Source organism: Nipponia nippon, unplaced genomic scaffold (genome assembly GCF_047370975.1).
Source record: "Nipponia nippon isolate SJK-2023a ecotype South Korea unplaced genomic scaffold, ASM4737097v1 scaffold_4, whole genome shotgun sequence".
Classification (NCBI taxonomy): Eukaryota; Metazoa; Chordata; class Aves; order Pelecaniformes; family Threskiornithidae; genus Nipponia; species Nipponia nippon.
In genome coordinates this window covers 125,912,120-125,929,152 of record NW_028262358.1, presented here as the reverse complement: position 1 = coordinate 125,929,152, position 17,033 = coordinate 125,912,120, and the positions used below count along the sequence as shown (strand labels likewise).

Sequence of the window (17,033 nt, the reverse complement as noted above, 5' to 3'; positions counted from 1 at the left end):
GCCTGCACAAAGAGCCCAACCAGGAGGATCAGGAGGGTGGACAAGGGGAGTCAGCATGACCTGTGCCAGAGGGAGTAGTGCAGGTTTGTCAGGGAGCGTGAGGATTCCAGCTGAAGCTGGAATCTGATGGTGAGGATCGGAGGGGAGGAGGAAGAGGTGGGAAGGCAAGGAAAGGGGATGGAGCCAAGAAGAGAGGCAGAGGAGAAACAGGGTAAGGAGAAGCAGCGGGGCAGTGAATAGCAGACAATGGGGAAACCAGTAGAGACGGCTCTGCCCATAACCCTCATTCCTACATCCCCCAGGGCGACCCCTCCTCGCCTCCCCATGCCTGGCTCCCTCCCCAGGGACCACCCCACAGCGTCTCCCAGAAGCCCAGGTGCCTGGTTTCCTACTTACTTGGGTTTCTCCAGTGGGTCAGGCTCGTTGCGAGCCAGCCCAGCAGGGGATTTCTCTGCCTCCTCTGCCGTCAGAAGGTGCAGTTCAGCCTCGACTTTCCCCTGCAGGGAGCAGAGAGTTGTGCTGAGACCTAGGTGATGCTCCCCACCTCAGCCCCCCCAAGACGTGGTGGCAGAGGGGACCCGAGGGAACAGAGGCAAGTGCAGGGGGGGTGGAGGGTGTCTGCAAAGAGTGCAGACCCCAGGATGCAAAATCCCTCCCTTTTCCCCATCCTTACAGTGATCTCCAGCTCATCGTTCTCATCTCTGGCCACAAACGGCCACCAGCCCTTCACCCGCTTCTGTTTGAAGATGGAGATCATGGGCAGCTCTGCCTCATTCGTCACCATCTCCAGGCTGCACTGTTTCGATGTCTTGGCTCCCCGGGGGAAGCGGTTCAGGTCCAGCTCAATGGCCCCTGGCAGGAGAAAGGGGAACACAGATGTTGGCACCCCCAAAACGCTGAGTCCTTGGCTGGAGATGGGCTGGGCCAGCATCTCCTGCCCTGCAGAGCACCTTTGAACCAGCTCTGGGAACTAAAAAGCTGACATCTTTGCCACAGGAGCAGCCTTTGAACAGCAGCAGCAGAGATAAGGGCTCTCATCCCACCTGCTCTTACCAGCAGCATCTACAGGGGTTTGTAGGCTGTTATCATAGAACCATAGAATCGTTAAGGTTGGAAAAGACCCTTAAGATCATCGAGTCCAACTGTTAACCCAGCACTGCCAAGCCCACCACTAAACCATGTCCTCAAGCACCACATCTCCCCGGCTTTTAAATCCCCCCAGGGATGGGGACTCAGCCCCTGCCCCGGGCAGCCTGGGCCAGGGCCTGACAGCCCTTTGGGGGAAGGAGTTTTCCCTAATATCCAACCCAAACCTGCCCTGGCGCAGCTTGAGGCCGTTGTGGACTTGCAGAGCAGAGCTGCCCTTCCAGGTTCTGTTCCTGTACAGGCTTTGTCTCATCCCACACTGCTCCCTACTTGCCAAGCCACGGACTCCTTGCTCCTTGCCCCATTGCCCCAGCGCAGCGGAGCCCCAGCTTACCGAGGAAATCATCAGCCGAGAAGTGGTCAGCATCCCAGACCTGCAGGGTGAGGCGAGCTGGGATCTTGTACTCGGTCTCATCCCAGGAGAACATGGACTCCTTCTTGGAGATGACGATCTTCTCCTCCGCCATCAGGTAGTCAAAGGGGAAGATGTAGCGCCAGTTGAAGTTGCCTTCACCAGTGAGTGAGTGGTAATGGACGTCCGTGTCTTGCTTGTCCTCCTGCTGGCCCTTCAGCCACCTGCAGGGTCCAGGGGGATGAGAGGGGTGGCACACGTTACAGGAGGGAGGAGGGCACAGGACCATCCTGTGTGTGCAGCCAGGACATCTCCAGGCCAGCAAGGCCTGGACAAGACTGGAAGGACCTAAAAGGCATGAGCAATGGGCTGGAGCTGCTCGAATCACCGCAGCAGCATCTCCAAGGGGCAGAATGGGCACGGGGGCAGGAGGGCCCTGGAGGGAATAGGGGGATCGGAGAGCAAGAAATGCAAGCAGGTTGTCAGGGGTCTTTCTGTGGGCAGGGAGATGTTAAAGAGGTGGACAGGAGCAAGGAGCATCGCTGGGGAGTCTGGAGCAGAGCATGCTGGAAGGATGTCCCCATCCCGTGCTGGTAGAGACCTTCTCGCCCCACCACGGGGTAGTTTCACCTCCCCTGATGGCAGCTGTCTGTGTGGAGGCAGCTTGGTCTCTGCTGACCAACTCTCCAGTGAAGGGACCTGAGGTGTCCAGCTCAGATAGGCACCATGGGCACTGTGTCACTGGAGGCAGTGGGGTCCCAGTGCTGCCGCCCTGGGAGATGGGGCAGCCTTCACCATCGCATGTGCTGGTGCCCCTAATTTTCTGGCTCCAGTGAGCAGGATTCCCAGAAGGAAAGGGACACGGAGGATGGTCCATACCAGCAAGTCTGGGCCCCAGGGGAGCACAGCTTTGTTTTAAAGACTGTGAGTGCCCCCCAGCCCCTTTCTCTGATGAGCCAAGGCATCTCTGTTCCCCAGGGTACTCTCAGGTGTTTGTGCGTCTGTTTGTCCGGAGGGGCTGCAGCCAGCAGGGACACGACTCCATGCTCGGGCACCCAATGCAGGGTTGTTCTCTTGGGCTCTGAGTGTGCCAATGCCCTGCTCTGCCCCACAAAACACAAGTTTGCTGTCCCTGGTCTCTCCCCCAGGTGATTCTCCCAGCACACTGATGGGGAAGGGCTGGAGCATCTCAGATTCAGAGCCATTGCAGAAAAGCCACGGGGCTGATGGGACCTGAGACACCAAAACAGACCCAGTTTTCTGAGAGCAGCACAAGGTGCAAGCAGATGAGACCTGGCCTGAGCTAGCGAGGCTACAGAGTAAGCACGGAGCAGTTTAACCGACTGTGGGAAATCACTGCGTAGTCGGCCACCAGCCTGACATGCCGGTGCATTAATTTGAGGTCCTGTAAAGAACTGCGCTATGAGCAGGCATGGGTCCCCTCATCTCTGTACGGGTGAGTTTTGGAAGTGGCTTTCCCCCACTGCTGGGTGAGAGCGACGTGGAAATGGGAACTAACCGCAATTTGGCTCCAGATGCTGGAATTGGAGGGTGCGGGGCTGAAATGCCAAGTGGGGGCATCAAGAGAAGCTCAAAAAGGGGAAGAGGGGCAGATGGGACCAAGCAGCGAGGCCTCTGCCATTACCCCTGACATAGATGTCAGACATCTTCTCTCCTGCCAGGAAAGCATCATCTTCCAACACCACCTCATCGGTGTTCTAGATAACAACCCGCAGCTCAAAGCTGGGTGGTCAGGCCAGGCACACGCAGTGGTCGTGCAGCCAAGAGAGAGAGATGGAGAGGCAAGAAACGCAGCACAGAAGACGACGGCAGCATTGGCACTATCTGGCCCTGCACCACAGTCCATGTTGCACCCTCCTCCCCGCTCCAAAACCAGCCCGGGGACCCCAGCAAGCACCAGCACCCCCCAGGGAGAAGCATTGGTGGTGCCGGCACACCACGCTGTACCTACCCCCTGACAAAAATGTCACTAGATTTCTCGCCAGTGAAGTAGTCATCGTCCTCCAGGATGACCTCGTCTGTGTTCCACACTATCACTCTAAGCTCGTATCTGGTAGGAGGAAGGGAGACAAGGAGGTGAGGCATGGGGAGAGGGGAAGGGGCAGGAGGGGATGGGGTGATGCTGCCAGAAACCGGGGCCAGGCACCGAGATGGCAGGGGACTGCTCGCAGGGATCATATCTGAGGGATCAGGAGGGCAAGAACAGGAGGGGGACCCCTGTGTAAGCTCAGCTCAGCCCAGGCAGGGTGAGCAGAGCAGCAAGGGTAGCTTAACCTCCCTCTGCTCTCAACCTCTGCAAGACCCAAGCCAAAGGCTCAAGGGAACAGCCCAGCCTTGGTCTTTGGTAGACTTGTGGCTAAAATGGAGTCTGCAAAACAGTCTAAATCCAGCTCCCTTCCTGGTTTCCCCCCCTTACTCGGCAGGGCTGTCCCCCCCCTAGAAATAGGGAGGATGTGTTGCTGCCTTCAGAAGTGACCGCTGTTGCCGTGCCCAGGGCAGCCCACTGGGCATTGCGGTCCTTCTTAGGACTCCAGCAATATCCGAGATATTTCCAGCACTGCTTTTCGTGTGCAGCAACCCGGGGTTTCCCAGTCACATTGGGCTTGGTTGGGAATTTTGGTGATGGAAAAAGTAGCTCTGGTGGGAGCGGGTGGAGACAGAGCAGAAGCCAGATTCCTTGCAGAATACTGTTCAGACCCCCTCTGCAGCCCACCGGGATCAAGGGACATTCTCTCCATCCAAGACATCGTCTACTGGGCACGGGAGTGCAAGGGACTCCCACCAGGATGCCCAGTGCTGTCCCTTTATCCCAGCCCTAGGGGTGGGAAAAGGGGCCCAAGGACAGAGTCTAGCAGGGTAAGGCAGGGCTAGGAGGGATGCAGAGGGAAGAAATGTCTGTCTTCTCTCTAAATGAGTTGGGAGAGGGCAGGGTGCAGAGGGAGGAGCTCTTTATTACACTGCCGGTTGCCTGCTCTGTCCTGCTTGGATTGACCTTCCCTGCCCCGGGCTCCAGCCATCACCTCCTGGAAAGAGCCCATCCAAACTGGGCTAACGCTGGGACGGGGGTCAGGGCTGGGTGCACCGGTCTGCCCCGGCCCTGTGCCGCGGACTGAGTGACAATTTAATTTCCTAGCTATGCAGATGAGAGAGATCGGGAGCTGCAGGGGACGGGACAGGCGGGATACCACCCTTCGGCAGCAGCTCTGGAAGGGGAAGACATCGCTCGATGCCTCCAGGCTTGGGATTTCTGGAAATGCCAGCGAGGTTGAGGTGCCCAGACAGAGGGCTGGGCTGGGCCACGGAGCAGCAGCAGGAGAGGGGAGAAGCAGGGCTCCATCCCCAGCCTTGAGTTTTCCCTGGGGTTGGTTGGCTGGGAGGTTCCTTACTTCTTTGGTTTCCTGGGGGAAATATCAGTGGCAGGGCCGGGCGCTGGCATGTCCATGGGGAACATGTCCACCCACATCTCCAGGCGACCCTGCAAGGTTGGAGAGATGCAGTCAGCTCCCCTTGTCCCTCCTTGCCCCCCTCCACCCAGCAGTGTCCCCTTCCCAGCTCCTCTTGCCGTTCAACATCAGTCTGGCCATGCCAGATGTGGGGCAGGGCCTGCAGCACTGAACCCTGTCAGATACGGGGCAAGGCAGGGCTCCCCATGCCATGAGTCCTTCTTCACCCCCTGCAGAAGAGTGTCTCCTGGCATGGCGAGGTGCACAGGCATGGGGGATCCAGGGGACCAAGGGACTTGGGGGTATGAAACGGATGCTGGAGCAGGAGAGGCACTGAAAATTTAGTCTGCTAGGGTCAACAGGTGATTGTCAAGGGTTGTTGATGCCCAAGTGCCACTCTTTGCAGGATGCCTCCCCCGTCTCTGCTGCCCACGACAAGGTGGGTTACAGCTGGTCTGCCCCGCTGACATCTCTGCTCCCTGCTTGGAGGCTCTGCAGCCACTTCTGCTCTGGGACTTTGAGGACCTGCTCGATGCCCGGCTTGTCAGGGTTCAGCAGCGGACGCGTCTCCACGTGCTCGGGGACCAGCTTGCAGCCTGCCCGGGGGATGTCCTCCCAGTGGCGCAGCACAGTCAGGGCCAGGTGTTCATCTGTCTGCTTCTTCTGACCTGTGTGGGCAAAGGGAGGGCTGAGCTTGGAGAACTGGGCAGAGGGATGCCAGGGACAGCAAACAACCCTGTTCCACCCCTACTCCAAGGGCGCAGAACTGCCTACTAGCTACTCCTCTCCATTTCCTTGTGTACAATTTGTCCTTCAGCCAACACTTCCTAACTCCTCTCTTTCTCCTCTCTCTAACCCTAGTCATTTACAGAAGGTCCAGATCCCTTGCCAGTCTGCATCCTCCCAGGCTGAACAAGCCCTGTATCCATTGACCATGTTCTTCTCCTCTTCTGCACCCCTCCTGGCCTGCCTTCATCTTTCCTGGGCACGTGTGAGTGCGTTGGGACACAACCGTTGTTTGGGGATGCAGTTACATGGACAATGGCTTCCTAAACCCTGGAAAGGCCAGGGTGGGCTGTCTTCATTGCTCCTTGGGCATACACTTCCAGGAGGAAGTTTTCAAAGGCAGCTTTGGTGATGCTACGCCACGGACGCCCATGAGTGATTCTGAGGGCAACCCACTGGCCTGGGTGGTCTATACGACTCTGTCTAACTGGTGACATACTGGAAAGTCCATTTGAGGTGGTGGATGGAGAGTGGTTGCAGTGCTGCTTTGGGGTGATGGGGCCACTACATCTGTCTCCAGTCCTGGATGATGAGGGGACACCCCAGAACCCTGCTCCCCTCCACAACCTTCATCCCATGGGGCAGGTACCATTTTCATCCTCAATCTCCGTGGGGCCGGTGAAGACCCTGTTGGCAACTTTCACTCTTCCTCCTGGCCCAAAGTGCGGCCCATCCACCTTGCCCTCTTTGCACAGCTTGGACAGGATTTGGGAGGGCTTCATGGGGTCACGCCAGGTGTTATAACCATGTCTGTGAATAGGAGGGCAAGGTCAGCGAAGTAGTAGCAAGATTTGGAGGAAAAAGCGATTTTGTTCCCCTCTGCCAGCAAAACAAATGCTACTGCCATGAAGGACCCGGGATACACAGGGAAAGGATCTGAGGCAGAAAGTGTGAACCTTTAGAGCAGACCAGGTCCCTCTGTGCCCCCACTCTACACTTTGCTAACACCATTCCACCCCAGCCCCTTTACTTTGTGGTGACTCAGACCCGAAATTCCCAGCGCACCCCACTTGACTCCTGATGCTCAGCATTGCTCCTTTGGTCCTGCTGCTATTTCAGCTCTGGCCTCAGCCCTTTACCCAGTCCCACCAGTGCCCCTCAGTCCTCTCCTCCCTGCCCTGGGCTCCTTACAACCTGCTCCACTGCGGCCCTGCTGTGCTGGTCACAAAACCTGTCTTAAGAATGAGCGTACAGCACAGATTCCTCCATTAGCAGGCAATAAATTAAATCTCTGCAGGAGATCTAGGCTTGGTGTGGAAGATGAGACAGGCATGGGTCCAGGCAGAAGGCTGGGCAGAGAAAGCTTTGCTCGTACATGGAGTAAGTCTGTGACACCCCACAGGTAGCTCGGTGCTTGCTGTAGTAGCGGTTCTCCAAATCGATCTTGGTCTCTCCGATGAGGTCATCGGTCCCCACCAAGTCCCAGTCGTACACCGCCACGGTCAGCATGGACTCCATGGGGAAGGTGGCCTCGATGTCAAAGGATCTAGGCCAGGGAAAGCGAAAAAGAGAAAAAGAAAGAGAAAAGCTGTTGAAGGGTTTGGCTGCTACTCAAGACAGACACGGGGGTGAGGTGGGTCTGCTCCAGTCTGTGGACAGTGTTTAATTTGCATCTACCGCTGCAGGACGTTGAAGGTAGGGGTTTTAACTAAATCTCTGCATGGGCTGTTTCAGATCCAGCAGCCCTAGGCAGGAGGTGGCACAGGGTGATTGCTTGACCTGAATGTCAATAGCCCTGAAACTGAGTTGTGTGTCACTGGCGATCCAGGCCATGCCCTCACTGGAGTTCAGATCTAATGATTCCTAAAGTAGGTACTTAAGCTTAGAATCATAGAATCATATTCAAAAAACCGTGTGGATGTGGTGCTTAGGGACATGGTTTAGAGGCGGACCAGGCAGTTAGGCTAACGGTTGGACTCGATGATCTCAGAGGTCCTTTCTAACCTTAACGATTCTATGATTCATCTTGATCACATATGGATGTCTCTTAAACACCCTTTGCTATATTGACCATAGCACTGGCAAAGAAGGACAGATGGCTGAAATGAGGAGGCCTACGCTGCTTGTAAGGGAAGTTCTGTGCGATTAATCCCATCTTTTGAGCCCAAGCAGCGGCTCTGGGACAGCTAGGGTGCAAGGCTCAGGCTTAGCTCACCCCTTCCAGGTGCAGACATGCAACAGGGCTGGGGCAACTCACTTTCCGAAGACAGGGTTCAGCTGCTTGGAGATGTAGTTCTCCTTGTCTTTGATGTCCGTCTTCCCCAGCTTGATGGCAATATAGGGGTCGGCTTTCCCGTTGATGTCAGCTGGGTGAAGGTCTGTGGCCTGTACAGAACAGAGGAGATGCATCAGTGCCATCCACAGTAGCGAGCAATTCAGGGATGGCCCTGTTCTCCATCCCTGAGACCAGCTGGCCTTGCCTGGCCATAAGCACGAGGCTAAGCTCTTTGGGCCTCCTAAATACAGTGTCTTAGTTTAAACTGGGGATAAGTCCTGCCTTGTGTTAATCCCTGTCCTGGTTTGGGGAGGGGCTGGGGCTGGCTGTGTCCCCTCAGAGAGACATAACCACAGTCTCCTTTAGGATCTCTCTTATCAGAGAAAGAAACAGGGTCCTCTAAAGAAACACCCAGAGCAACAACCTGACCAAGACACCAAGAAGACTGTCCCCTTCCCCTCTTATTCTCTCCACTCACTATGTTAGGGCCAAGGGCTTCTGGCTTCTCCCCAAAAAGGGGGTGAGAATCCCCAAACTCTCCAGTCCCAACCTCCATCCTGGCACACAACAGCAGATGTCCATGCCAGGACACATCCAGCCAGCCCTGGTGGGGTGGTGGTGCTGACCACGCTGGTGCCTACCATTGCAGCCTCAGTCTGTCGGTGATGGATGGGAGACTCGTTACCCCGTTGGGCGATGGGATGCAGCACTAGATGGCGAATTAGGCTAGTGGGAAACATAGCCGAAAGTAGGTTGCATTTGTAAAGCACCAGGACAAGGTGATGACAAAGAGCAGCCCAGGTGCTTCTAGCAGGACTGAGAGCCCTCTCAAGTGCTTGGCTTCAGTACCTCACTCACATGCTTGCAGACAATGACTAGTTTAGGCATCAGGAAAGGACTTTTTCCAAGCACACTCTGTATCAAGAAATGTGCGTTAGGTCAGCACGTGTTCAAGGAGGTGCCGTGCCCTTCAACCGGGTCTACCAGACCCTGCCAGCTCCCATTTGGCTCTGCATGTGCTTCACTGAGGTGTCATGGCTGTGTAAGGACCCAGCACCTCACAGTCCTGGCTGATCCAAATTATTCAGCTTGAGTTAAGCACTAGGACAGACATGCCGGTCCATCCTACATACCAGAAAGGTCTCCGGATCTGGCAGGAGCTTGGATCTGGCTTGCTCCCAGTGCTTGGAGCATGCAGCTATGGAGACATCATTCAAGTCCCCATCAATGAGTTGCTTCAGTCCTCATGTTGCATCCTTGGCCCTGACGCACTGACCACTAAAAACCAACATCACTACAGCTTTGGGACCAGCTCCTGGGTGTGTGCCGTGTTAGGGAGCACAGGATCAGGCCTTGCTACACCACACAGTTATACTCACCCGCACAATATAGACTCGGACCAGCACATTGATGGGGTCGTTGCTGGGGATCCCCTGGAACATGCCAAAGTTGGGGTCGTATCCTGACTCCTTGGTGATATCGTCAGGGAGCGGCACTTTGTAGACACACATGGAGCCCTAAGGTGAGGGAGGGCACAGCTCGATGAGAGTCCTGCTGCCCAGGGGGTCAGGATAAGCAGATCCATCCCAAACCACCCTTCCTCAATACCCAGTCAATATCCTTGTTTCTAGCCACGTGCTGGAGCAGACAGGACAGATCTGGAAAAGTCCTCCACCGTGCAAGCACCTCTTTAGGGATTGCAACCATGAGCAGAGAAACTGGACAAAGGGAAGGAGGCCTACAGAGGAACCAAACTAGCAAGGTGCTCACGGACAGGGATTTCCAAGAGTAAAACTGACAGAAGGACAAAAGCAATCGGAATAGAATGGTTGACAGGGGATGGGCTGGAAAATCTGGGAACTACCACATGAAACACTGCTGATTTCCATGCTCCCTAAGCATTTGATCCTAGCTAAAGTGGGGAACTGCCTGCTCATCTCCTCTGCTAAGCAAACAAAGGGCAAAACTGGCATCAACAGGCTTCATCTGGCCAGGATCCCACCCTCAAGAAGGTTCTTGTCAAAGAATCTTACAGCTGACAGACGTGCTCCTACATTGCGTGGGTCCTGGCAATGGTGCAACATGGCATGAGCCCAGGTGACTGGTATTGGTGAAAAATAGTTCACAGGGGTAACCCAGGGCAAGATTTATTTCCACAGTGGGCAAGAAAGAGGACCTGCTTTTCCCTTGGCCTTCTGTAAGAATCATCAAGGATCTGCTTGCAGATCACCACTTCTGTGGATGCGCTCTCTGAAGCTATCTGATTTCTGGCGCTATCTTGGGAGGCTTTCTGTCCCTGCAAGGTGCCTGCAGCTGGGTCAATGCAAATTGGTTTCTGTTGCATACAGCTCCTTCCTGCTAAACCAGCTTCAGCATAAAAACCTGTTGGCAAGGGCTTCCCAAGCTGCCCCTGCCCTGGCCCAGCCCAACAACCAAACTCACTTTGAACCTCCCCACTATACGTTCCTCTTCTGTCGCATTGTCGTCGTTGTCCCCAATCTTCCCACGGAGCAGGTTGAAGGTGTGCAGCCAGTCCTCAAAGTTATCAAACTCTGTTTCCAGCTCTTTGTTGAAGACCTGAGATGACAGAAAGTTAAAGGAGGGGAATTAAGTAAAAAGAAAAAAAGGTGAGGAAAAGATATGGTGACTACCCGAGTCAACTCAGAGGGAGCGTGGACACCTCGGCTCCCAGTGCCCAATTCTCTAGGAAGGGAAAGGATCTCCAGGGTCATTGGGTTGGACCTTGATGCCACAAGCACCTCCCCAAACTGGTAACGCACCAGAGGGAAGCTCAGCTGAATGGACAAGGTGGCTGTCCCCGCTCTGTGCAAGACCCAGGTTCAAACCCCTTCTGAACCCCAGAATCACAGACTACATCAACCCTAATAAACACCATGGGCCAGTACATTGAACCAGAGCCCGTCCCTGCCCTGAGTCCTGGCTGGGCCAGCCATAGTCGGGCTGGAAAACCTTCCCCTCCAGCCAGGGCACATCCGAGCTGCCTCAAGGATGATCCTATTCCAGGGCAACCCCTTTTCTGTAAAGCTTGTTACCTCTGACTCCTTCAAACTACGGAGAAAAGCTGGCAGTCCCAAGGCACATCTCCCCTAGGGTTAGATACCCCTCAGGTAGGCAAGGTGCCTCATGCAGGGTTGATCCATCCTGCCCTGATCTCCAGATGGCTGGGATTGCCATCCTGCCAGACTTCCAGCCTGCCACCGAGCAGGCAGGGTCTCCTCCTCCCCTGCCGACACACGCACCTTCAGTTCGTCAACCTTCTGCTTGTTCTTCTTCTCGGGAAGCTCAGGGGCTGACTGTTGCTTCTTTTTCTTATCGTCTTTGGGTGCCTTGGACTTCTCCTTGTTCTTCGCCTGACCCTTGGAGCCTTTCATGGGAGAGTCATCAAGTTTGATTTCTGAGTCCGAGGGGAAGCGGCGGGGAGGGAGGGGATGGGAATGAGGGTGAGGAGGGGTGGAGGAGATGGGGAGGGGGGACTTGATCAGTCCTTCGAACAGGAGGAGCATGAAAGCTGACAGATGCTGCTGCCTGCAACTCCCAGCCCAGCCCTCTCCTGTCTTTCCTTGAGTCTGGCCACTGCTGCCCAGGTCACAGCATCTCCAGGAGCCCAGAGGTCTCTGTGCAGGGAGCTTCCAAAGCTAACCTGAACAGAAGTCATTTGGAGGACTACAAAACATGGACTGAGAGGGCTAGGCTCTGGCTGGCTTCAACAGCAGTGAGAAGGTCTGATCCTGCCCACAGCATCTCCTTTTCTTCCTCCTACAGGAGGCTTCTCCTGCTGTGTGCAGCCTGGAGAATAAACCCCAGCCGAGGTATCGCAGAGTGCTTGATGCTCAGCACCAGAGCCCAGGCTGCTGCCCTTAAAGAGGTGTTGCCCATGACCAGCTGCCATGACAGGTTGTTAGGATCTCTCTTCAGAGCAACCACCAGCCAGGGACATCAGCTACACCAGGAACAGGCTGCCTGGAAAGGCACGTTCAAAGAACGCTTCTCTACAATCCCCGTCCCTCGCTGCCTCTGCCAGCTTTCATGGCTGCTGGGCAATGCAGATGGGGACAGCCAGATGACAACAGACAAGGACTTCATGCGGAAGAGGAAAGGAGGAAGGAATGGGAGTGCCAAGGGGAAATGGACCCTTCACAGAAGACAGAAAGAAGACAACGGGGGACACAAGACACCCACCAGCAGCCCCGCCATGACAGCAAGCCTGGGAAGAAGCTGCTCAGAGTTGTCTCCAAGCTCAGCAAGACCCAGCCTCATCTTTCTCGTCATATGAAGACCGGTCTTCCAAAAGAAACCAGGTTCTGTATTTTTCTCAGCTAATGGATTTTTGCATTGCCCGGGCATGACAGCAACCCGCTGTCACGGGGATGTGGGACATATGGAGAGCATGAGTGAGAGTCCGGAGGGAAACCCCTCCAAGCCCTGCTGGTGGGACTCAAAGAGCCTCCAGGCTGCAAATGGGCAAAGTCACCCTTGACCAATATGTCCCAGCTCACCAGTATTTTTGGCCCACATCACTTGTACAAAATTCATCTCACCCAAATTTAGACATCTGCAGCACCCCATCTGAGCTACAGACCCCCTGACTTCCTGCAGAGAAAAACACATTTAGGGCACAATTCATCTGACCGTAACATAGTATTGAAAATAGGTCCGAGAACTTGACCTATAAGTACATGGTTTTTTTCACTGCCTGTGCTAGAACAGCAGCAAGGAGGCCTCCACATGCAGCTAAAAGCACTCAGATTAGATGAATCCCAGACCTTTTGTCTGGTTGAATCTTCCCTTGTAAAACTGAAGCAAAACTTAAAAAAATAATTTTAAGTCTCCTGCAAAATGAAGATGGAAAACCCCATGATGGTGATCTAGAAGTATCTATTACTTGGTCTGCTCAACAGACTTCAAGCACACAGTCCTGTGGCTAACACATCTGCACGGCCAGAGCGACGGGACTTTTAATGACATACTAACTTGTCATTGCATGAAAATGTCCTCGGACAATAACAGGGAACCTGCTCACTAGTCTGCATGACTTGCACATGGCCTTCCTCCCAGCACGGATGGGTTGAAGGCTGCCGCAATACCATGCTCTGATTTGGATTCACCTGGCATTAGCCCGTTAGCCCAACACAGCTCAGACCAGGCTTGCATTCACAAAAATTGATCCTGCACGGGGGTATACCACACACTGTGAGCATCTGCTTTGGCAGAAGAGCAAAAGCATGCTCCAAAAGGGGTGTTCAAGCACCAAAAGGAGTCCTGGTCCTACCTTTCCCTGCCATGCTCCCTCTCTCATTCACACCCTGCTTACCCTCTGCAATCTCCAATTCTTCCTTCTCCTCTGCTTCTGCCGCGGCTGCTTCCTGCTGCCGGAGCTGCTGGAGGAAAAATGAAGCGAACAGGGAGTGGGTGCTTGTGCCGAGGTCTCTGTGCTCCCTGGAAACGCCTGACTCAGGATCACAGCTCGCTCTTCCCGTCTGAGCCATGAGCGAGGTTCTGGCAGTGCTGGAGAAATCAAAGTCGCTCAGTGCAGCCTTCAGCACGGATGCTGTTAAATACCCGTGTCTGAATACAAACCAGTCCACCCAGAGTGCACTCAAGGAAGAGGAACCCTACTCAGCTCTGCCAGGTAAAAAAAAAGCCTTGTTGACAGTCAGGCAAGGTTAGCAAGGAAAGCAGCGCAGCCCCAAGCCTTTGGAAGTAGCTGGGAATAGGCGAGACCTCGCAGGCAGGAACCAACGTTTTCCTCTTCCCCCCTATGTACACCCCTCCTCTGCTCTGCACCCACCTCCTTCATAGTCTCAATTGAAGCAAAATACTTGGACCACCAGTCCAGCATGCTCTCGTCTGGCTCCTCCTCTTCTACTTCTTCTCCTCCGCCTCCTTTCTTCTTCTTTTTCTTTTTCTCCTTCTCTTCCTCAGACTGCAGGGACAAGGGAACCAAACACAGAGAAGAGGAGGGGGATGAGATGAAACTGAAATGCCTCTTGAAGTGCAAAGGTGGTGGGTGAAGCACCTGAGAAGGCAGAACCCTCCTGGCTGGGTAGCCTCGTCAGCACTTTCCCCCTTTACCGCCACAGACTGAGGCACAGAGCAGCACAGCGAGATGCCCGAGGATCCACAGAGACACAGTGCCGGCATCCCGAGACATCCCCTCCTGTCCAGCATCCCTTTCATCCATGCATTTCCCACACTACTGCACCGGCATCTTACACGGTAGCAATCCTCCCTCTGCCCAGCAAAGCACCCTGGGTCCACTTCGGGCTGCAAGAAAGCCTTTCGCAGCTGGTATCTGGCTGCGGTGGGAATAACCAGCATCTCTCCCCCAGGGTGCTGCCTGCCCTTATGTATGTGATACAGCTTCTTGTGCACATAGGAGGAGTCCTGGCACAGCTGGGCTGAGATGTGCTGGCCCAGAAGAGCTTCCCAGTCTGCAAGGACCAGGCCACTGCGTGTCTATTGATGAGACAACGCTGCTCTGTCTCTGCCTTGGGATGAATGGGCTCTGGTACCCGCCTATCCTGGGGCTGGGGAGGATGCATGGTCCGTTGAAAAGCTGCACAGAAGGGTTGGATAGGGAGCGGAGGGCTGGGAGCAGGGGTGCAGAGCAGATCCATCACTTACCACGTCCACCTTCACCACTGCATCGGAGTTCTGCCGCCCGGGGTGGAAGGGAACAGGGAGAGGGAGAGCAGGTTAGCAGCGCAGCCTCGGCCGAGTACAAACACACACTGGCACACGTACGCGCTAGAAGTCACAAACAGCTCCCAAGGGATGAAGAAACGGAACGCCTTGAATGAAGAGCCCTGGCTGGGAAAGCTCTGCGTAGAGGGGAGATGTCTGCTGTGACATCCCCCCCCCCAAATCCACACTCTTGCACTCTGCTAAGGGAGAACCACAGTCCCTGACAGCGAGGGATTGGGTCTGGAAAGACACTTTGGCCTTCAGAGTTGATAACACCTCTCTGCTCTCTTGGAGCTTTTCTTGTCTATCTAGGAAGGTCTGCAAGCTGCTGTGGGAGACTTCAAGCAGCACGTGGGTGCTGGGGCGTTCCAGACATACACACGCACACGTATCCTGCAGCTCCTCTTGCACGAAGCTGTGCGAGCAGACGTACGTGATACAGCTTCTTGTGCACGTAGGAGGAACTCTACCTATGTAAATGCACCAGGGACCTTGGGGGGGGTGTATGTCTGTATATGCATCTGCACACGTGTGCTTGTGAGGCTTTGTATGTGCCGCAGCCTTTCTGTAAACGTGCACACGTCAGGGGCCACACGTATTTGGAGCCCACAACATGCCTGTAGGCACACATGTGCTGCTTGTCTGGGGGGCTGTGTGTGCATGTTGCTGCAAAGAGCACCCTGCAAAAGGAAATCTGTTTCTTTTTGTGGGGGAAGCTCTGGAACGAGCACGAGAAGGAGCTGAAATTCCTGTTCTGGGCAAGAAAATGGGCACAGGCACATTCAGTGTGTGAACAAAGCCTGATGCCTCTGGGACACATCGCCTGTCCAATGCATACAGTGCCAAATTTTCAGGGCAAGCACACCAGGGCTAACGAGCTTTGGCTGCCTCAGTGTGCCTGGATCAGCTCTATGCCGTGCACATCTGCTGGGTCCTGTACGGCTCAGGCTTGCTGTAGCGTGGCTGCGCAGCGACGCCGCGCTGACCACCCATCCGGACTGCTGAACGGGCATTTCAAAGAGCTGATGTAGCCACCCGAATGTCTCAAAACGATTGTAAAAAGGAAAAAAGTATCGGGGAAATCTGCGTGGCCCTGGCTGCTTGCAGAGCCTGCGCAGGGTGTGGTGCTTTGACAGGGCAGGATCGCTGCAGCTGCGCAGATGGGGAATTTCTGATGGGTCACTTGTGCCTGCCCTGGTCACAGACAGGGACAGGGTTGTGCTCGTGGGTGCTCATTCCCATCTGACTGTTTTTGAAGAAAAACATAAAGCTGTCTAATTTGCATAGCCCAGGACAGTCCTTTTCTGGGCAGCAAGCACCAGCTTATCTCAGCCAGGACAGAAAGAGGCCAATTTGTAGGACTGATGATGACCCAAGGCCCTTCATTCCAGGCATCAGCCCAACCCCATGTTCAGCAGGACAAGGCAGCCTCTGTTTGGGTGGAATTCCTCAGAGACTGGCATCTCAGTGAGGAAAGAGATGCTAAAGTGTTGCTGACATATGGATACTCACAGCTTCCAGCTTCACCATCGTCTCCATCTTCTTGATGGGAACCTCAGGTTCCATATTGACAACGATCTCCCCTGTGGGGCGAGAGCGATGGGCCCTGTTGGCCATTGCCAGATAGCCATTGAGGTGTTTAGCTGGACAGAGGACAGAGAAAGAGAAAGAACAAGAGAGAAGGATAGCGTAGAGGAGAAACTGAGAGCTCAGGTGAGATCCTAAAGGATTCATGCAGGAGTGGTGTGTGACCGCCTTGTTCAGAGAAGAAGAGAGGTGGAAAAGAGCACAGACCCTTACAGCATGATTAAAACCCCCTTTCATAGCAAAGGAAAGAAGATGATGAGAAAGAATTGCCTTTTTCACCTGCACCAGCCTCCAGAGAAGCAGCAGAGATGATGATTGACCTGAAAGTATCAGCTAGCACAGATACAACCACAGGTCCAGACCTCTGGCTGGAACCAGGAATGGCCTTTGGCAATTCCCCCACAGACCTCCTGTCTCTGCCCAGCCAAGAGTGCCTCCGCTTCCACCAAGGACTGGGAGGAGATGAGCAACTCCTGTGGCTCACCGAGCCCTCGGCTTCTGTGCTGGGTGCAGGGAAAGTGGTTTGTGATGGGTTTTGCTGTGAGTGCTGATAGATGGCGTGGTGGTTGGGATTGAGAAGGTGGCCTCAATCTGTAGCTTTCTAGTCTTTACTGAAATAATAGCAGCAGCAGGCATGGAGCACGGTAAATTCACGTCCCAGTCTTGAGGAACATTTGGGGAGTGTAGAGTCATGAAGCTGCAGAGACGTTAGAGGTGAACCAGCCTTTCTTGTCTTACAGGTATCAGTTATCGCAGTAAGACCCACGGATCAAAAAAT

The 17,033-nt window shown here is 54.6% G+C and overlaps 1 protein-coding gene across 7 annotated transcripts in view; it reads right to left on the bottom strand.

Annotated features, from left to right (window-relative positions):
- OTOF (otoferlin) overlaps positions 1 to 17,033 on the bottom strand; it is a 111,996-nt gene that overhangs the window by 1,297 nt on the left and 93,666 nt on the right. For 2 of the 7 annotated variants that reach the window (XM_087776097.1, XM_087776094.1), the window contains 16 exons: positions 16,181 to 16,251; positions 14,609 to 14,638; positions 13,773 to 13,907; positions 13,296 to 13,362; positions 11,224 to 11,348; positions 10,406 to 10,540; positions 9,343 to 9,480; positions 7,946 to 8,073; positions 7,064 to 7,234; positions 6,338 to 6,498; positions 5,488 to 5,630; positions 4,906 to 4,994; positions 3,471 to 3,569; positions 1,481 to 1,722; positions 674 to 852; positions 397 to 497 (listed from right to left, as the gene is read on the bottom strand). In XM_087776097.1, coding sequence (XP_087632223.1) covers positions 397 to 497; positions 674 to 852; positions 1,481 to 1,722; positions 3,471 to 3,569; positions 4,906 to 4,994; positions 5,488 to 5,630; positions 6,338 to 6,498; positions 7,064 to 7,234; positions 7,946 to 8,073; positions 9,343 to 9,480; positions 10,406 to 10,540; positions 11,224 to 11,348; positions 13,296 to 13,362; positions 13,773 to 13,907; positions 14,609 to 14,638; positions 16,181 to 16,251 — 2,014 coding nt within the window. Of the gene's footprint in view, positions 1 to 396; positions 498 to 673; positions 853 to 1,480; positions 1,723 to 3,470; positions 3,570 to 4,905; positions 4,995 to 5,487; positions 5,631 to 6,337; positions 6,499 to 7,063; positions 7,235 to 7,945; positions 8,074 to 9,342; positions 9,481 to 10,405; positions 10,541 to 11,223; positions 11,349 to 13,295; positions 13,363 to 13,772; positions 13,908 to 14,608; positions 14,639 to 16,180; positions 16,312 to 17,033 lie in introns of all 7 variants that reach the window. The other 5 variants (XM_087776091.1, XM_087776096.1, XM_087776092.1 and 2 more) reach the window with 4 other exon arrangements.